The following is a 19,453-nucleotide window of genomic DNA, read 5'->3' as shown; positions in this document are numbered from 1 at the left end:
TCTGCTTTGGTTGCGACTTGTGTGATGCTGCTGTGCTAGGCCTGAGCACAGAGCCTCATCATAATGTACTTCCTCTTGTTAAACCACGGTGTTTCCTTGGGAAAGGGGAGGAGGAATATTGCTTGTTGTTAGCAAAAGTTCCTTTAACTATTCTTAGCAATCCTAAGCTCCCCTGGAAAGCACCTGGAAGCTTTTGAGTGAAACACAACCGAACATCTGAAAACTGCAGACCAGAGTTGGCAACACACGTGCACCCCATGCAGTGTCCCAGTGGGAATTTTGTTGAACCATTGAGTGGTGTTAAGTTAGAAGTGGGCTGAGACAGAGGACTGACAGTCGGTGGTGGGAAAACTTTGCACAACCAGAAGTGCCTTAAAAAGGCAAAAAAATCGCCCCAACCTTTCGGTCCATAATTACCAGTATGGTTTTAAGTGGTTATTGGTGCAGTTCACCTGAGAGTACCAGCTCTTTCCAAAATGCACATGTACCAGCAGTGTCATTTCCAGACATCAATCAGACATGCCTCTGCCTCTGCAAGTGGTACCTCTTACTCTGGTATATCATCAGAGGTTTGTACATGTTACACCTTTTAGGAATTTCCCCTCTTTTTATGTGCAAGGAGATGTTTTTTTTTTCATGTACGGGCTGTGATATCTGCCAATGGTAGTGCCCAGAAAACCAAGTTCAAATTTTATGCTGTGCTTTGTGGAGCCTTTGTTACCTCCTTCCTCCCCTGCTGGGTTAACCCAGGGGCACAGGGGCTGGAGGTGTTCGTGCAAGCTGCTGTGTGGGTTCACCATCTGGCCTGTCGGTGGGGGTGGCCAGCAGTGCTGCACCACCATGCTGTGCCCCGGGCTGGGCTTCTGGTGGGATTTCTCCACAGGTGCTTGTGTCTGCAGAGATGGTGGGTGCTCAGGGGGTTATTTGCTTGTCCCTTCCTAGCAAAACACAGATGTTTCCATCTGACACATGGGTCATTCACAGGAACTTTTTTTAAGAATTTAATTTTAAATGGTGTTAAACAGGGGGGAAAGGAAGGACAAGATCCTTGTTATGTTAAAAAATGAAAGCCAGTGAATAACATGCTTAAAACCCTGGCACAGATTTTGCTCACACCATGGCACTCAGCCGAAATGCCTTTTCCTATCCCTTCCCTGCGAAGCACTTAGTGGAGTTACCTGCCTTGCTCTGTCCTCACCTGATGTGCTCCACAGCACAAGGATTCCCCAAATTACCGTGGGGCCCCTTGCCCTGCAGGACTGGGTATCTTCATTTGAGCTTGTGATGGGAAAATTATGTCTTTTGATAGGGTAGGTGAGACATCAGTGATGGCGTTTAACAAACTGCCTCTCTTCTCTGCAGGCGAGACTACTAGGCCTTTGCTGTCTTCTGCATCTCAGAGAACAGGCAGAAATGGACAGGGTGACACAGGGGAGGGTGCTTTGGCAGCAGCTCCCCATGTGGGTGCCACGTGTTCCGCAGCAGAGGCTGTGGTGGGGCCGGGAAAGGAAGACTGCTTCCCTGTGACACTCTGGGGCCAGCTTGGCCCTGGCTGAGACCCCCCAGTGTGTGTGCCCGTGTGCTTTTGGAGGGCAGGGTGGGCCAGACAGGGAGGCTGTGAGTGAGCCCCAAAGCCAGGAGAAGACCCTGGAGAAGAGCAGAAAGATGGCATTTGGGGTGGGAAAGATTTTCCTACGTATGTAGGGAAACTCCAGGATGCAGCCTGCAGTAGCAATCGGTTTGTCAGACCTGTAGAGGTAGGGACTGAAAGAGAAGGCCTTCTTCACTGGGAGGCAGCCTGTAACGAGGTGTGGAGAGGGTGGTTTGGGAGCCATTTTATTTTCCTCTCCCGTCACTGTGTCCATGGAATTGGTTAGTTGCTTTGAGCATCCACCCAGGCACTTGGTGTGTACGGAGCTCTGTCTGGGAGACTGGATAGTTAAGTTTGACAGGCTTTTTATTCTCTCTTTTTTTTGCTTTTAAACATTTATATCATAACTCATTACCTTCTCTTGGCTGTAATTAGAAAATTGGTGGAATTAAGAACCATTAAATTCATTGAGCTTTCACCCTTGGGAATTTGCCCAGAGGCACACAGCTTACAGGCCTTCACAAGGCTTGACTTTCCTGGAGTCATCTCCCCCTCCCCTGCTGCATCCAAGCCTCTGTAAAAAGGAACCATCTTTTCAATTTTGTTAATTAATTGCTCTTGCCAACCAACAGATGTTCTGTAGCCTTTGAAGACCAAGAATATCCAGGTATATAACTTTTGCAGCCTTACACTGACTGCCTATGCAATTTGAGCAAGAACCTCTGAAGCTCAAGGGAAAGGCAAGCTATTACAGCCAAATAAAGAGCGATAGTAACTCAGAAGACTATAGTTTCCCCCCTATATTTGATTGGATTAATATTTCCCCCTACAAATGTCTCTTTATCTACATTTATTCAGTTCTAGGGCACAGCAGTCAGTGAACTGAGGAAAAAAAATTATTCAGGACATCTCTTACAATTATTTATGTATTTATAAGTTGTGTCTGAGATTCATTGGCCTTAAAAGGCAATGGTAAGAAAAGCTGGAAAGCTAACCACGGGCAATGGTTATGCAGAGGCAGAGATTCAGGCTTGAACCCTACTGAGCTGAGCCCTGAGGCTGGGAGAACAGCTGCTTTGTTTCACCCTCAGCAACTCTGTTCACAGTCCGTGATCTGTTCGTGTGCTCTTCCTTTCTTGTGTGTGGTTATTTGGGAAGTTTTTGGCAAAACATTACTAAGACTTGTTCTTAATGGTAAGGATAGCAGTTAGTACGACGGAATTGGTGGGTCGGGGCACTTCCTCTTCTGTCTTGTTGTCTGCACTATTAAAAATGGTCTCACTGAAATAAATACCATCAATCAGTGCCAGCTGCAGTTTAGCTGGAGTGTAGACAAGGACAAACTGTGTGCTTCTGCTGCCTGCAGACAGAAACTGTTTGGACTAGTTTAACTGTAGAGTGGTAAACACTGGAAGCAAACCGATCCTTCTTCTAGGAAGAAAGCGTCTTCTGCTATCCAATATGACAAGGAGAGCAACCCTTGCTCCTGCTAAGGTTGCATGGGTACGGAGCAGAAATGAGTTAGAAAAGGAACTGTCCACCATGTGATAAGCCACTACTGGGAGCCAAGTATGTCCTTTGTTAATGGAGGCATAGATCTCACTGCAGTTTTACTTCCATGTCACTCCGGGCCACGGCATCACTCTTGATCTACTGCATTGTAACTGAAAGCAACTTGGGTTCAATGCAATTCATCTGCTGCAAAAAGAAAGAGGTGTGTTGGGAGAATGTTTGCAACTGTGCTGGTTACAGTCAAAATATTGATGGGAGAAAAGAAGAGGATGTTTTCATTGTGGCTTTTGAAAAGCTAAATGTGTAGGATGAGGCATTTTTAAAATTAGGATTGGTGGGAGATGAGAAGGGCTTGTATTTAAAAGCAGGCAGAACAAGTGGAGAACACTGGAGGACAGAGATGGTAGTCTTAACAAAAGTGAATGTACTAACTCTGAACTATCTTTTGTACTTAGGACCTTGTCACCCATTGCTTTTGCCTCCACTCTCCAAAGTGGTTACTTTGGCATGAATTCACATGTGCTTATTTGCCTCATCTAAACATTTGGTTTGAGGTTAATACGTCAAGGAAAAATGGCCTGAATTCTGGGTATTTTTTACGTAACAACTACGATTTAGTTGTTGCCACTGTTTCACTGCTACCTTATAATAGTCGCATAGAAGATAGGCATAACGAAGGTCAACGAGGATGTGGTCAAACATGGTGATCACAAGAGGCATTTGAGCTTTGGGGAGAGAAAACAGGCAGAACCCATTGGCTGTGTTTCCAGAGGGTCAGCAGCATGGACAGGTTCCCTGACATCCCATCAGATTTGAAACCTGAATTAAATACACAAACAAATGCAAGAAGCAGGACTGACAGCGACCTCTTAGCAATTATAGCAGTTAAAGGGGAAAAAATATGAGTTGGGATACTTGAGGCTCAGACCTTATCAACCTCATTATCTTACAAAGAAGGTCTTACTGATTGCTGCGATTAACATGCATATTCCTCAGTTTACAGACCTTCTTGTGGCCATCTGGCTGTCCCCAGCCACAGGACTGTGAGGGCAAGTCAATCCAAGGTCCTTACAGCTTGTAGGAGCCAAAGAAGAGTCACTTCGCAGTCCCCTGTGTGGGAGGAGGATTGTCAGCATGTCATTTGCACAGTTTCAGTACAGGAGAGCCAGGGAAAGGCACAGGCACTTCCCACCTCGGACAAATTTCAATTAAAATTCCTCTTCAAAGAGTTGACACCGTATCTCAGGAGAGGTTAACAACGTGGCATAGATATGTGAGAGTGTACTTGAACAGATCCCATATAGAAATTTTAAGCTCAGCGGACACAGACTCCTCTTTCGAGCCCAGAAAAGAGATTAGTTAGGTTATGCAATTGCTGGAGCTGGCATAAAACCAGCTGCATGCCAATTACCAGCCCATATGCAAATGATTGTACTGAAACTCAGGATGCAGCTGGACATGGATCTGGGCACCCTTCCAGGATTATTCCAAGCCACATTATGACAGTTTTGAATGAGAAGAGCTCTATCGAGCCAGTAATTTTTTACAGCCTTTCAGAAAATGGAGGAAATTACCACTACATCCAGATCTTAACTATTTTTTTTTGATGGGAGAAGGAATTTCTGCATGTTGATGCCAATCAGGATGTACTTGAGGCACTTATGCTCCAAGACAGAAGGCCATCAGTCTGTTTGCCAAGTGTGCGGCCTGAGTGCCAGATGTGCTCGGGATAGAAAGCAGGCTTCTTGAATTTGTCAGTGGTTGTATGAAAAGAATTGAAAAATATACTACCAGATAATGCCAAAGTTGAAGCTCCTGGGGATGCTGCAGGGAAACCCTGCTGCATTCAGATGCCCTGGCCTTACCAAGGTTTCTCTTCCTACTGCTGCTTGACTGCTGCATGAAAAGCCTGCTTGGAAAGGGTGCGGCAGCAATGGCAAATAAACTGCCCTGCAAGATTTACTCGCAAGATGCCTGTTATAAAGAGCTGATGCCAGGAGAACAGGGACACGCAGTAGTCTTGCAGTTACATATCTCAGCAGATGGAAAAGATAAATTGAGAGCTGCCACCAGCAGACAAGAAACTTTACAGGTTTGATCAAAATATTATATAGCAAATGTCCAGACAAGGAGAGGCATTTAAAATGCTTGTCTGTCTTGGCAACATGGAAGTGAATCAGTCAAAGTATGTAGGCCTCATTCTCGGTGGAGGAGTGATAAGAACATCCTATGAGGAGACAACTTCTTAAAAAGTTTAGAGGAAAAAAATAAAAATAAGTATTCCTATGCTATTTCTCAAATTTTGCCCATAGATGATATGAAATGTAAGGTAGTCTTCAGTGAAGAGCTGGTTTCATTAAGGGTTCAGCTTGGCTTAATGGACCTCATACCTATTAGGTGTCTCTGAGCACCAGCTTCCACTTTTTCTGGCCTAGAATAGGATCCTCTCTCCACTGCTGCCCCATGTTTTTTCAGACTCCCTGGATTGTTGGCTGCCTGCCCTTGAGACCAGGGCAGGAAGGGAGTGGGATGAGTCCCTGTTGGAGCAGTGGGACAGTCAGGTTTAGGTCCCAGTATCGTATGCTAGGACTCTGAACTAGCAGAACATCGGATTATAGGCAAAGGAGGATGGTTGAAGGATCAGCCTGCAATCTTAACCCCAGGAAGGCTTGACTGGTGGTTCTCCATAGTGTTTGTGGGTGAATCTGCAGAATGGAAACATCCTGGAGACCCTAGGAAGCCACTCATGCTGCTGTAGGGCTGGCAAATAAACACAGTACTCCTCATAAGCCAATACCATTCATCTGGAGAAACGCTCCAATCACAGCGAAAGTTCTGCAGAAGTTATGAAGAAAAATGAATGTGAAACCATCATAGTGAGCCAGAAGGGGTGGCTTTGTTGTACATCGTTGCTGCACCTTTGCAGAGGCACATCAGTGAGACAGATGATGGAGTTGTTGCAGCTATAGGGCATAGGTAGCATCTCAAGAGGGTAGAAGTGACACTGAGATCCATTCAGTCTTTGCTGAACAAATTTGGAGGATGCCTGACAGAAAGCAAAAACTGTGCCATGATTAGAGCAAATGCTGATAAAACTGGTTTGGGTTATTGCACCTGATTATGTCCCACAGGATGCTCACCGTTAAAGATGACCAGACAGCAGAAATGACTTCCAGTACCAGGGTATCCATTAGAGCCTCCAGGCTTTCTGGAGCCCGCTGGGACACCAGGGAGACTTTGCCGTGTTGATGCACCCAGTGTGCTGCATATCATCTCCCCTTCTGCACCTTCTGCTGGCCTTCTGCTGAAGAATAAGAACAGGGCAGAAGAGAGATGGTTTATTTCAGATTCAGCAGGTTTTAGTAACTTTGGAATAATCAGATGACCGCTGTGTATCCTTGCTGAAATCCATACTCAGAGTTATGGGGTTTGGAACAACTGAAAGGTAAGCGCTGCCAAGTACTGGTTTGTTGTCAGGGGCCTCACTGAAGAGGCACATACCAGCACACTGCAGAGACTGCTCACCTCTTCCTGAGTGCATGCTTGCTGCTAACCGGGACGCGGATATCCCCATCAGGTAGTGCTGTGCTATCTGAATGTTAAGTCGTGGCTCCTGTGAATGAAATGACTGCTCATTTCTGGCTGTTGGCATATTGCTGCTCTTACTGAGCTCAAGAGTGTGCCTTCTGGGGTGAGCTAGTGATGTGTCATGCTCTTCATCGACAGTAATTTGAAACTCATCACTGATTCATTACAGTGACTTAAATGAATACAATTTTCTTTTTGCTAACAAAAATCAAAAGATCAAAGGGCAACAGTTCTCTCATGCTAAAATCTGTAATGGTTCTTAGTCCAGATGTTCCTTTTGTATGAAATGGGGGACAGTGATGGTGACACAGTATTTCAAATACTGTAACATTTTTTTATACATGCACATGATGTGCTTTTAAATATATGTTATCTTCCAGATGGGTGTTTTACATCACCAAATGTTTATCAGTAAATAAAAGTTTTAAATGACATATGCTTTTATAAATATGGGGAGAATGGATTACTTAGGGAGTGTTGTAAGTACTGTGGTAGTAGATGATTAATAATTGCAGAAGGACAAAATAATTTGGATTGGAAGGGATATTTGGGTTCGTCTGGTCCAGTCTTCTGCTCAGAGCAGGATTAACTTCAGACAAGATTCAGGTTGTTTGTTGTTTCTGAAAATCTCTAGAGATGGAGATAGCACCACTTCTGTGGTCAGTCTGCTCCTGGGCTTTACCCGCTTGCCATGAGGAATATTTTTCTGATTGCAGCTTGTGCTTGTTGCTTCTTGTTCTTAAGTTTCTGAGAGGAGTCTGGCTCTGTGTTCCCCCATAGCTTTCCTGTAGGTAAAGGCAGGCTGCAGTTAGTGTCCCCCCTCCTCAGTCCTCTCTTCTTCAAGCTAGGTGAGCCCAGGTCTTCTCACCTCTTCTCCTGTGGCAAGTCCTCCAGACTCTAACCACCACAGTGGTCCTTCCCTGGACTCTCTTGTAGTTTGGCAATAACTGTGTTGCGCTGGGGTGCCCAAAATAGACCCAGTGCTTCAGATGCACCCTCACAAGTGCCCAGCACATGGGCATCATCACTTCCCTCACCTGCTGGCTCTGCTTCTGCAGCCCACTGTGTGATCACCCTTCATCACTGTTCAGGTGTACTGCAGACTCATGTCCATCTTACCACCCACAAGGACCGCCAGGCCCTTTTCTGCCTCTCTCTCTGATTTGGAGAATCCCACAGAAAGCTCATGTGGATTGTTGCAATGTTATGTTTTATATCTGTTGATCTACCTGTCACACACTCACAGTACACACACACCCCCACACCCAAATTATATTAGGAAAACAGTAAATGAAGCACCTGGCTGCTAACATCAGGATAAGAATTTGACTGGACAAAGAAGTGAGTCAATTAGCATCTCCCTCTGAAAATAAATGTCCCTCTAACAGAATCAGCATATTACATGAAAACTTCTCACTTGCCAAGTCAACAGCGTCAAAGAGTTTTCAAAAGCTAGTGATGGGAAAAGAAGCAAGTGAAGTGGGTAACATTGTAAACAGCTTCTGCTGCTTCTGTAGTTAACATCTGCAAAGGAAATGGCGGAGCTAAGGCTGGTCATACAGCTTTATGTCTACCTGGTTGTTAATTAACATCAAGGACATGTGATACTGGTGGCAGGTATGTGGTTAATGAAAGTAGTGTCAGCTGGAATCAGTACATCTTTTTATTCTCTGTTGTTGAACCAAAGTAATCATTACAGGAGCAGGAAACCTCCACAATGGAGGGGAAGGAGATGACTTAAATGTAAAGCTGGGCCTAAACACTTCTGAGAATCAAGATCCAAGTAGGCAGAAGCTGCTGTGATCACTGCAAGGTGGAGTGAATTAAGCAGCCACTAGGACAAGTGAATCTAGCTGGATTATGGAGAGAGAGCATTTCCTTTAGCACAAGCCAAGTGTGTTGAATAAAGAAAAAACTAAATACTTTAGAACAGGGATGTTTCCTGTGAAAATCAACACATCTTTAAAATAGAGTTTATACCCAACTGTTTTCTTCCCTTTTGGATGGGTGAGGATTTTGTGTGTTACTTGATACAGCTGTTTCTACTCTCTTCCGTAGTATTTTGGGTTACTTTCTCCATGCAGTGAACCCTTTGGGGCCATGTGGCCGCATTTTATGTGCCCAGTGGTCTTGGTAATGGCTCAGGGCGCAAGGTGAAATGTGGCCCATTAGCTTGACACAGACTTGCACGCTGACTTGTGCTTCCTCGAGAATATGGTAGTCGTGGAATGTATATTTTAACTCTGATGTGTTTACTGCAAGGGGCTGGGATAATTTGTAGTGTTGTTTCCTTTTCCATAGTAACCAGCTAAATGATTTGGCATCTTAATTTTAATAAGGCTGTGAGAAGGAAAAATTAAAGGCATGCACAGAAGAGGAATAATCTGAGCAGATAGAAATGTTGTCTTTGAGTTGGCTTAATATGGCGTAGCCTGTTCATGAAACAGCCATTCCCTTTGGGGAGATTGCTAAAGGAAGAGCTGACCAGAGCCTGTTGTCCTGTAATGAAGTAGCTAAATGACTCACGAGGACCCTATGAGCCTATCATCACACACATTTACAGTGAAATGGTGAAAAGGGTACCCCATCAAACTCAGTGAAAGGTAATCAAATGACTCCATTTTTATTTAAGCAGCGAAATAGGTAGCTAGATTTGGAAGATTTATGCTCAGGTACTACAATCCAGTGTTCTTAGTTACTGAGCAGTTGGAAGAACAGACCCACAGGCTGCACATAACGCTGATTGCTTTTGATAGAAACAAAGAGTATCTTGCTGTTACCATCAAGCCTTGAAACTGACTTCCAGCTAATGACCCAAATAATCTTTACTTGAAATTGTATAATTGAGATCGAAGGCTGTCTGGGGCTTCTAGCTGGTACACAGATTCCACATCCATGAGCTTTTGAGTATGGTCATTGAGCTGAAATAGAGAAGGTTAAAACTCTCATTTTCATTACCGAGCTCCCCCCATCTCCCAGTACAAATGTGACATTTCAATTTTGCACAGTCCGACTCTTCTTAAATCATCTGTATAAAAACTTCAGATCTTGATTGATGATGAATGAGCTGTTGTCTCCTAAAGCACCTAGTTCTCATTACCCTTTAAGACATAGCTTATTAATGATGGACCTGAAATGCTTTCCCAGTGGGTCATCAGCAATCAGCTGTGCTAAGATTGCAGAAGACTTGGTCTGGCATGAAGTTTCCAGGCCAAATCTGTTTTTGGATAATGCATTCAGCATCTTGGGTGAAATGTGGCTGTTTTGAGAGTGATATGGTATCTGACAGCAGATCCCCATAACCTGGGTGATGACGATGAGGATGCAGCACTGTCAGCATGCAAAGATGCTTAAGCTCTAATGGAGATTGACCTTGGAAATAAAGGTATCGTCAACATGCATTATATAATACCTATGTGCAGAGTATACCAGTATATGGTGTAGTGGAAAAGACAGCTGTTTCCTTAGCAGGCAATCAGCTTGGAAGGTGTAAGGTATCTTCTGTTTTACTTTACAAGTGGTTACAGTAAACATGCCCAACAGATTTTCCTAATTAACTCCTTCCCCTTTCTCTACACCCTTTAGAACTAGTTTGTTTTCCCTCTCACTATGCCTTCATCATGTCAGCTGGTTTCATTGCACCAGAGACGAGCTTTTAATTTGCAAACTTGAGTAGTAATAGCAATTGTATAACCAATTTTGTAACAATTTTAGAACCAGATTCTACTGCTGCGTAGGTGCCTACAGCCACCACTGCATATCAACACATGAGTTGCTTGCACTCCAGGATATGTTGCAGGAAGTGAACATGTTTTGCCAGTTTAATCCACGTTAGAAATTAGATAGCAGACCGTGAGGGATTACGCTGTACACAAGAAAAATTCAGCTGAAGAAAATGCCCTTTTAACAGATGGATGAGGAATAGTTATTTCCACCTCTGGTCTAAACAGACAACACAGTTGCAGAGCTAGTGTCTATTTGCCTTACTTACAGTGATCTGAAGCTTCTGGTGGCTGGTAATGCATTTTCACTGACTCCAGTCAAACTCATTCAATTAGAATAGATGTTACGAATTTCAGCCTTATTTTAACTTAGTAGACTTAAGTATAAATTGTGTGTGATGTACCTATCTCTGTTCCATGGCACTTTAGGGAAAGTGTAAGGTACTTGGGTCTCATGGTTGCCAGAGACCTGTATGTTTCCGTTTTTCCTATTAGTATTGTAACTATTGTGTAGTATGTTACCAAAGTTATACGATAGTAGTTCTGCTTCATCAATGGGCTAAATAAAGCAAGAAAATAACAGATATAACAGATAATACATTTCTGATTTAGCTTCCTGAATAAATAACCATTTAATAGGTTTTTAATAATATGCAGCTCTTAAGTTCCCCACAATCATTTGGCAGCAATAAGCCAAATAATGATGGAAGTCAGTGGCAAGTGCACTTGCTGATTTATTTTCATATAGCTTTGGTTATAGAATTATACTGCCTTTAAGCCAGTAAAGTAGCTCTAGTAAGGAAGATGATAAAATTTTGCATTCACTTCAGAATCAAGTGGCAAAAGACCTTGGAGATACTGCTTAGCTCAGAATGCTGGCTGTAGCCCTGGTACCAATCTTAAGTGTGGTCATTGGTACCTTATAGGAAGGCATCTGAAATTGTCTGACACCTTTAGGAACTCTTTTCCCAATGAAGGCTAGTGGGACTTGTGCTTCAAAATACCCTTTTGTAGCTCAGTGTCTCTGAGCAGTGTAGAAGTCAAAGGGTAATGTTTGCTGCCAGTTTGGCGTGGTAGGTGTTTCAGGCAGCAGTGTTGTTCATATCCTAACAATTTTACACTGCCACAAAAAATTGGTTTAGAAGACAAAAATACTCTCCCCAAAATGGTATTTAAAATGTGATCCTCTGTGAGCAGTCCTTTTTAGTGCTGCTTTGGCAGGAACTAGCTTTTTTCTTCACAGTAGAAATCACAAAGTTCACTAGGGGACTCATGGTCTTTCCTGCTCCAGCCTCAGAAAGAGTTCAGCAAAGAGGCATCTCAGGTCTTGCACACAGGAGAAGAAACCTTTTTTTTGCCTCGTTTCGTTTGCTAGCTCGTCTGCATAGGCAGAGACGCCTGCCTTTCTCCTCCTGTTTATTGTTTAACTTTATCTCTCGCTCTCAGTGTTGTAAATTAAAATGAGATGACGACTTTATGATGATGAGTTCATTATACAGTAACTCCGTTGTATATTGATTACATTTGTGCTTCATTTGCTTAACATGTAACAGGGTTTATTAGGTCTTTCCAGGCGTTGTTCTTGGTAAGAGAGGGCAGAGAAGTGCAAAATGCATTTGTGTTTGTCAGTGAAGCCAATGCATCTGTGCTGATTTATACATGCCGAGGACAACTCAGTGTAAAGAAAAGCAGAATAGCGGGTTGGAACAGGAAGGTAGAAAGGAAATGAATCTGGATCCCATAGAGGAGGAGAAGAGCACAAATACGTTAAAAGATGGTACTAATCTTGGAACTCAGAGCCCATCTTTGATATTATTACTCAGGTTCATTAGCACCTCACCATGTGAATAGACCTTTAAACTTTAGGCCTGTCACCTCTGAAAAATGTTACAGTGCAGGGCAAATAAAGATACTGCATCACATTTTTGGGGAAGGGCAGCAGGAACAACACTTTTTACTCAGTGATTAGGGAAGTCAGAGAGTTTTCCATGTTTGCTGTTAGTTAATCACAGGGAAAGCTGTCAGCTTTCCTTACAGTATAGAGGGAACACTTTCCAGTTACTTTCATGCTGAAAAAAGTCTTTCTTCACAAATTGAAACTATTAGAATTACTTTTAGAGTGAGGTGCTGTCTGCTATACAATAACGTGTCCAAGTTCCTAGCAGAAAAGAAAATTTGATAGGTATTGTCATGAGTGAATGCTCTAAAAACGGGAAATTATGCCAGTGGCAGGTGTTCAGATACAACTGGTAGTGACACTATTCGGAATCATGTGCAAATACTTTAAGAAGCTATGAATGTAGATTTTACAGTTTTTCATAGCTTGATAGATATTATTTTTAATCAAAATCTGGGCCATAATGGGATAGGTAGTCCTGTATAGCTGGGTCAACACAGAGAAATCACTGCTAGTCATGTTTTCAGGTGTCCTTCTAAGTCCCACATTTTCCCCAGAGCAGAATTGCTGACAGATGCTGTATGGTTTTTTTTCAGGGATCATAAGAATATCATACAGACAGATCATTGCTATATCTCTAATCTAGACTCTTTTCTGTATAAGATTATGATTATTATTGTTTTCATTTTTAAGCCTCTTTTCAATGAAAAGCCAAGCTTTTAAACCAGAGGTTTCTAAGAAATAGTAATGCTCTGAACTGATTAATATGGTGGAAGGATGTATTTACAGATGAACCTTTATTTAATACATGTTTTTCTTGGGAGCTACCTCCCCTACATGCTGTGGCCTGTAAACCCTGGGGTTTTTTTTTAGAAATATGCAGTAATTTCTACCTTGTTGTTTGTCAACATAAACATTCTTGCTACAGCTTTTAAAGATTTTCTTGGGAGATGGAGACTATCAGAAAACCTTAATCACTGCTGCCATAGTCAGGATTTACTCTTAATGTCTCTGTGAAAAGTGTGAAGCTTAAGGCTGAGGTGTGAAGCACCACTTAATGTCATTCTAAGGTGCCATTAGTAACTAACCTTCAACCTTTCTTCGCTGAGGTTTGAATCTCTGACACTAAGAGGTGCAGAAGGTTTTAGCTGCATCGTTTCTGTTAACTTTAAGGAAAGTCACATGGATTGTCCTGTGCTTTGAAAATGTGAGAGCCAGGTTAAGTAGAGAAATTGTGAATCTGAGCAAGAGTTTAGAGGGCAAAATAACCAAGTTATTGCTCCAGAGGAAACCCTGGTGCTACAACCAACAGCTGTAAGATCATTTTCATGTTGAGATTTGAGAAATCAAGTCTTTAGAGACAGGGCAACAAGCCATTTTTTTAAAAACACTGATATAAACATGAAAATTTAAAAACAGATACAAAAAACTACTTTCATCTGCTCAGAAACAGTCTCCTTTCAATGCAAAGCTTCCAGCAAGGCATGTTAATGGTAGTTTTGGATCATAGTATTTGAGAATTGGATCATAGATACTTGGGTATTTTGGGTCATGATACAACAGCAACACAGTCTGATCAGAAAACACGCTTTTCCAGACATCGTGATGACTGGACCCTTCTCATATACTGTAGTCTCAGAAAATTCCTACCCCAGTGGAGCACGTTAGTTTATTGTATATTTTAAGCATTCATGTGTATTAATGAAATACATCATCGTGTGGTTGATTGTGTTTTTAAAGTCATTTAAGTCTTGAAGGATATTTTACCCACAAATAACAGTACTGTTCCATACTTGGTTGCACTGGAGCAACAGGTAAACCCAGTAACTTCATCTAGTTGCTGTGTGGCTGTTTCCATCAGGTTTCTTCTGCATATAAATAAATAGTTCCTGTTTACAAATACTGTAAGCTACTTGCCCTCCGGTTTTCAGAGTATTAAGTGAGATCAAATGAGAATTTTTTGCATTTAAATTTCATGCCCTCTCACACCAGTACACAAAGCAGCAGTAGATGTAATCAGCCGTATATTTAAAGTCTTACAAGTATGTTCTCTTGTTGTTTTATGCAGAAATACTGAATGGAGGGGTGTATGTTGGCCAGAACAAATTCCTTTGCTTCGCAGACACCATTCATTGGCAGGATATCGTGCGTAACCCCTGGGCCTCCAACTTCACTTTGGTTCCAACGAATGGCAGCTCAGGATGTAAGTACTGGTTTTATTCTTAGGCTTGTCATCTGCTCAGCATGCAGCAGTATAAATGCAACCACAAGTTTTCCCTGATCCTCTGTTATGGAGAATTGTGTTTGTAAATTTTCCCTGCATTCTTCACTGCATCTTCAAAGTTTGTACGCTGCTTGTAGAAATACTTAGTCTAGTTTAAAAACACCTTTTCTACACAGAGCATTTGTGAACATCACACATTTTCTGAATTTTCTCTCAACTGTTTTCTCTCTTCTGCGTATTCTTTTTTCTATTTATTGCTAAAGCCACTGTGCTGCTGTGGAAGCGCAGACGTTACTGTTTGCTTTGCATTTGTTCCTGCTGCTCAGGCTGGTCCTTGAGTCACAGTGGTCTGTCTGCGGCATCATAATTAGCTGCTGCCGTAATTATGGTACAAGCTCATGGATATTCTGACTTTAAATGACAAATGAATCTCAAAGAAAAAGTTATCCTGTTGTCTTGTGTGTATCTGTGAAGGAAGAGAATTTGCAGAGGGTGGGGAGCTCTTCACAATATAGCTAATATTTCTCTGTTTTCAATATGTTCTATTTTAATGCTCTTGACTTCAAACTTGGAGTATCTGTGTACTTTGATTAATCTGATCCATTTCTTTATTTCCCTTCCCTAGAGTTACTCACCTTCAGTAGTATTTCCATGATTCTTGCAGCAATAATGGTTTCTACTGGATGGTAGTGACAGTGATATAAGGCGTTTAGGCAAGATATTCTGTAATACAGTAAAATGCATTCAAATCTAATACTATGCTATTAAACAGTAACCTCAAGATGTATCAACATCAAAATTCAGGTACAGGCTCGGAAGAAGTTTATATCTGACGTCAGAAGTGACCCTATAGCAGACTTAGTGTTCTAACATTGCAGATACAGGGATGTTCTGGATTGCTTACAGTATCTTAAGTTGTCCCTCAAGGATATATGAAATGACTGATTACCTCTTTAGCTACCACTACAGCCAAGAAACAACCTCAGTTCTTCAGTTGTATGTTGGGAATTCAGGTGGGGGAAAAGATAGATCCTGTGTAAAGACCGTTTGATGACTTCCCATAATTTCTAAGCAGCAGCTTGTTTTTAACCAAGTACTTTGTGGTATTTTATATATGGATTTTATATAAGGCTGACCTGCTTTTGTATACCTCACCTGCTACCCTGAAAACCAGAGCACAGCTACCTGAGATACAGCTTCCTCCAGGAGTCTGCCAAACTCTGCTGCTCCTCTATCTCTGGGCTCTGGAGCTGAAGTTCATCTCTTCTGCCTGGAAACCTGATATAGCTGTAATGCAGCCAATTGTCTTATTTGCATATTAAAAAGCCTCATCCCTGCTGATGATCAGTTCTGAGCAGAACTGATAAAACCTTTGAAGGTTAGGGAATGCCTGTACCCCTTTATGAGTCATTACTTCAACAAGCAAAAGATTCAGTTGTTACTTTGTTTTGTTCAGTTATTGGGTTTTCTTTTAACCTTTGCCAGTTCTTCAAGACACCTTGTTGCTTCTGCAACACCAAGGTAATAAGCTCTTTTAGAAAAGCAACTAACATGAATACTAACTATCTTTCTGAGCTAATGAAAGTTTTAGTGGTGACTCCAGAGGAATCAGAACAAGATCTGTGCAGAGTACTTTGGAATCACACCCTGAAAGTAAAGGAAAATATTAGCTCCCACAGCAAGATGAAAGAATGCATGTACTTAAGCTCAGTTTTTTAAAAAGATTTTTCATTCCTTTTGAGTTGTTTTGAAACATAGAGAAGGAACAATTTGTGCTTGATCAGGCTGAGAAGCAGCATTATTTCAAAGTTGATTGAGAGCTATGTACCAAGGCAGCTTCGTTAAGATAGCCACCAAAATTTTACTGTATTTTTCCTTACTTGGGATGGAGAAGAGTATTTAATTAAATAAACAAGTTGTCTTCTCCATGAGACTGGATTCCATATCAGTACTATTCACGAGTCCTGTAAATTTGATTAAATTAGCTAATACAAACCATTTCTGTATTCACAACTTACATAGGTGAAAATCTAAACCCCGTTATCCAGAAAGCCAACAAATGGCTAAAATGGTTTTAACAAGGGTTTTCAGGCTTTGGGAAACAAAGAATTCAGATAGAGAAATCACAGTTTAAAATAGCCTAAAATTAAATAGCTGTCCATCTGTGTTTGAGCACATGTATTACACACACATGCACACACATAGGTGTGTATATATATATATTTATATGTAATCATAGAATGGTTTGGGTTGGAAGGGACCTTAAAGATCATCTAGCTCCAACCTCCTGCCATGGGCAGGGAACCTTCCATTAGACCAGGTTGCTGAAAGCCCCGTCCAACCTGGCCTTGAACACTGCCAGGGATGGGGCAGCCACAGCTGCTCTGGGCAGCCTGGGCCAGTGCCTCACCACCCTCACACAGTAAAGAATGTCTTCCTAATATCTAAGTCTACTCTCTTTCAGCTTAAAACCATTGCCCCTTGTCCTGTCACTACATGCCCTTGTAAAAGGTCCATCGCCAGCTTTCTTGTAGGCCCCCTTTAGATACTGGAACGCTGCTATAAGGTCTCCCCGGAGCCTTCTCTTCTCCAGGCTGAAGATCCCCAGTTCTCTCAGCCTGTCTTCAAAGGAGAGGTGCTCCAGCCCTCTGAGCATCTTCCTGGCCCTCCCCTCAACTTACTCCAACAGGTCCATGTCCTTCTTATATTGGGGGCTCCAGAGCTGAATACAGTGCTCCAGGTGAGGTCTCACAAGAGCAAAGGGGGAGAATCACCTCCCTCAGCCAGCTGGCCACGCTTCTTTTGGTGCAGCCCAGGATATGGCTGGCTTTCTGGGCTGCAAGTGCACATTGTTGGGCCCTGTTGAGTTTCTCATGCACCAGCACCCCCAAATCTTTCTCCTCAGGGCTGCTCTCATTGCATTCTCTGTGCAGCTTGTATTTGTGCTTGGGATTGCCCCAACCCACGTACAGGACTTTGCACTTGGCCTTGTTTAACTTCATGAGGTTCACACAGGCCCACCTCTCAAGCCTGTCAAGGTCCCTCTGGATGACATCCCTTCCCGGAGGCGTGTTGACCGCACCACACAGCTTGGTGTCATCAGCAAACTTGCTGAGGGTGCACCCAATTACAGTGTCCATGTCACCAACCGAGATGTTGAACAGCACCAGTCCCAGTGCCAACCCCAGAGGAACACCACTTGTCGCTGGTCTCCATATTTTTTTATATATATATATATATGTATAAAGCCTTCCAGTGAAGTCCCTCAAATGTGGAACCTTATTACTACCTGTCAAGAGGTAGGACAAAGGGAATGTTCTACACTGGTAATTTATGAAAGAATTAAGTTATTTGTACTGGTGCAGAAAGGACTTGGAGAAATGAACATTTCATTATAACCCTAGAATGGAAATCATTATAGATTGTCAATAAATTAGGTATAAGCTTCTTAAATTTAGCTCACTTCTCATAATCTGCTAGGCAGTGTGGGTGCTTGTCCACTGCACTGCTGCAGGTGATGCTTAGTGCATTACAAAGTCTTTGGTACTTTGTATATGTCTGCATAGACTGTGACTCATGCTTTTTTGAATCCGGCATGTATACATATTTACTGTTTATTTTACATGACTCTATTAAATTGCCTGAAGCCTTAGGTACCTCCTATCAAATGAAAATCTTGTCTAAGTCCATTGGAACTGAGTAAGTACACATTGCTTGGCATTACCAACTATATCCTAAGTGCAAGAGATGTCAAGTAAAGCCCTCTGGGACTTTCCATGCCAAGTGTCTTGAAAAGAATGAGTGGGTTTTACTGCTTATCTAAAAACCTTTACAGGAGAGGAAGAAGGTCTGTCAAAAAGGCTGCATCAATCTAAGAATGTAAACCAACCAAACCTTGTGTGTCAAGCTCAACAAAGCCCATACTAGTAGTGATTTAGGAAAGTCTGCATAAATGTGTGATCATGTAAGACCTGGGTAGGTGCATTGGCATATGTGCCATGTTTAGCCGTGACTGGCAGGACTGGAGGGTAGCTTATGCCTCAGGAATTGTTAGGGCTGTTTCACTGTGACCACCTCAGTAGGGATTCTTGGCAGAGAATATTTCGGGGACAAAGGCTGTGAACTGCCACAAGTGTCAGAATCAGATACATCATCATTCCAGCAGGTCCTAAAGCCTAATCCCTAGTTTGGTGATTTGGCATCGCTTGCATTGTTTCCAACCATCAGTAACAGACAGCAAATCTGCCCCAAGTCGTCTAAGTGTCTGAAAGAATAAGGGCCCACCTTCAGAGAAGAGCCCAGTGCTTACTGGGATTTGGCTGATGCCAGAGTAGACTCCAGCAGGATGATAGAAATCCACTGTTGTACTGGGAGCACCTCTGTATCTGCATGTGTGCATGCTCGGGACTCAGCTGTGCTCATCGTTTGTCTTCCCTCATGAGGGAGCCAGTGGTGCAAGCTGCCAGTGCTGCTCTCTTCCCCAGCCAGACAGAAGGGGGGCTGATAATGGTCCCACTTCAGGGGTAATTTCGCTTGCAACCCTCCCCACTGCTCCAAGGCAATCAGCAGAGGAGGAAGACAAAAGGGCGGAGTGAAATGAAGATGGTTTGAAATAAAATCAGTCCCCTGCCTCTGTGCTTGTTTCATACCTTGGATCCGCCAACTCTGGCAATCCCCTTCATTTACTTCAGTTGTGGACAGAAGAGAATACAGCCAGTGAACTCTGGGAATAAAGCTTTTCCGATTCTCTTCTTTGCAGGCTTTCATTGTCACATCAGTGTTAAGAAGCCAGTCGAAAAGACCATGGCATCTTAACCACTATGATAGAAATACTGCAGACGTATGAATCTTAAGTGCTGGTTCTCCTTTTCTCTTTTTTCTTTAGCCTGAAATGCATTCTACCCATTGCTTCATGTTCT

At 42.6% G+C, this 19,453-nt stretch overlaps 1 protein-coding gene across 3 annotated transcripts in view; it reads left to right on the top strand.

Moving 5' to 3' along the window:
• ERBB4 (erb-b2 receptor tyrosine kinase 4) overlaps positions 1 to 19,453 on the top strand; it is a 636,919-nt gene that overhangs the window by 405,186 nt on the left and 212,280 nt on the right. For all 3 annotated transcript variants that reach the window (XM_037398480.1, XM_037398479.1, XM_037398481.1), the window contains exon 4: positions 14,379 to 14,513. In XM_037398480.1, coding sequence (XP_037254377.1) covers positions 14,379 to 14,513 — 135 coding nt within the window. The remainder of the gene's footprint in view (positions 1 to 14,378; positions 14,514 to 19,453) is intronic.

Source organism: Falco rusticolus, chromosome 8 (genome assembly GCF_015220075.1).
Source record: "Falco rusticolus isolate bFalRus1 chromosome 8, bFalRus1.pri, whole genome shotgun sequence".
Lineage (NCBI taxonomy): Eukaryota > Metazoa > Chordata > Aves > Falconiformes > Falconidae > Falco > Falco rusticolus.
Note: the sequence above shows the minus strand (reverse complement) of the source record. Positions and strands in the feature narration are given on the sequence as shown.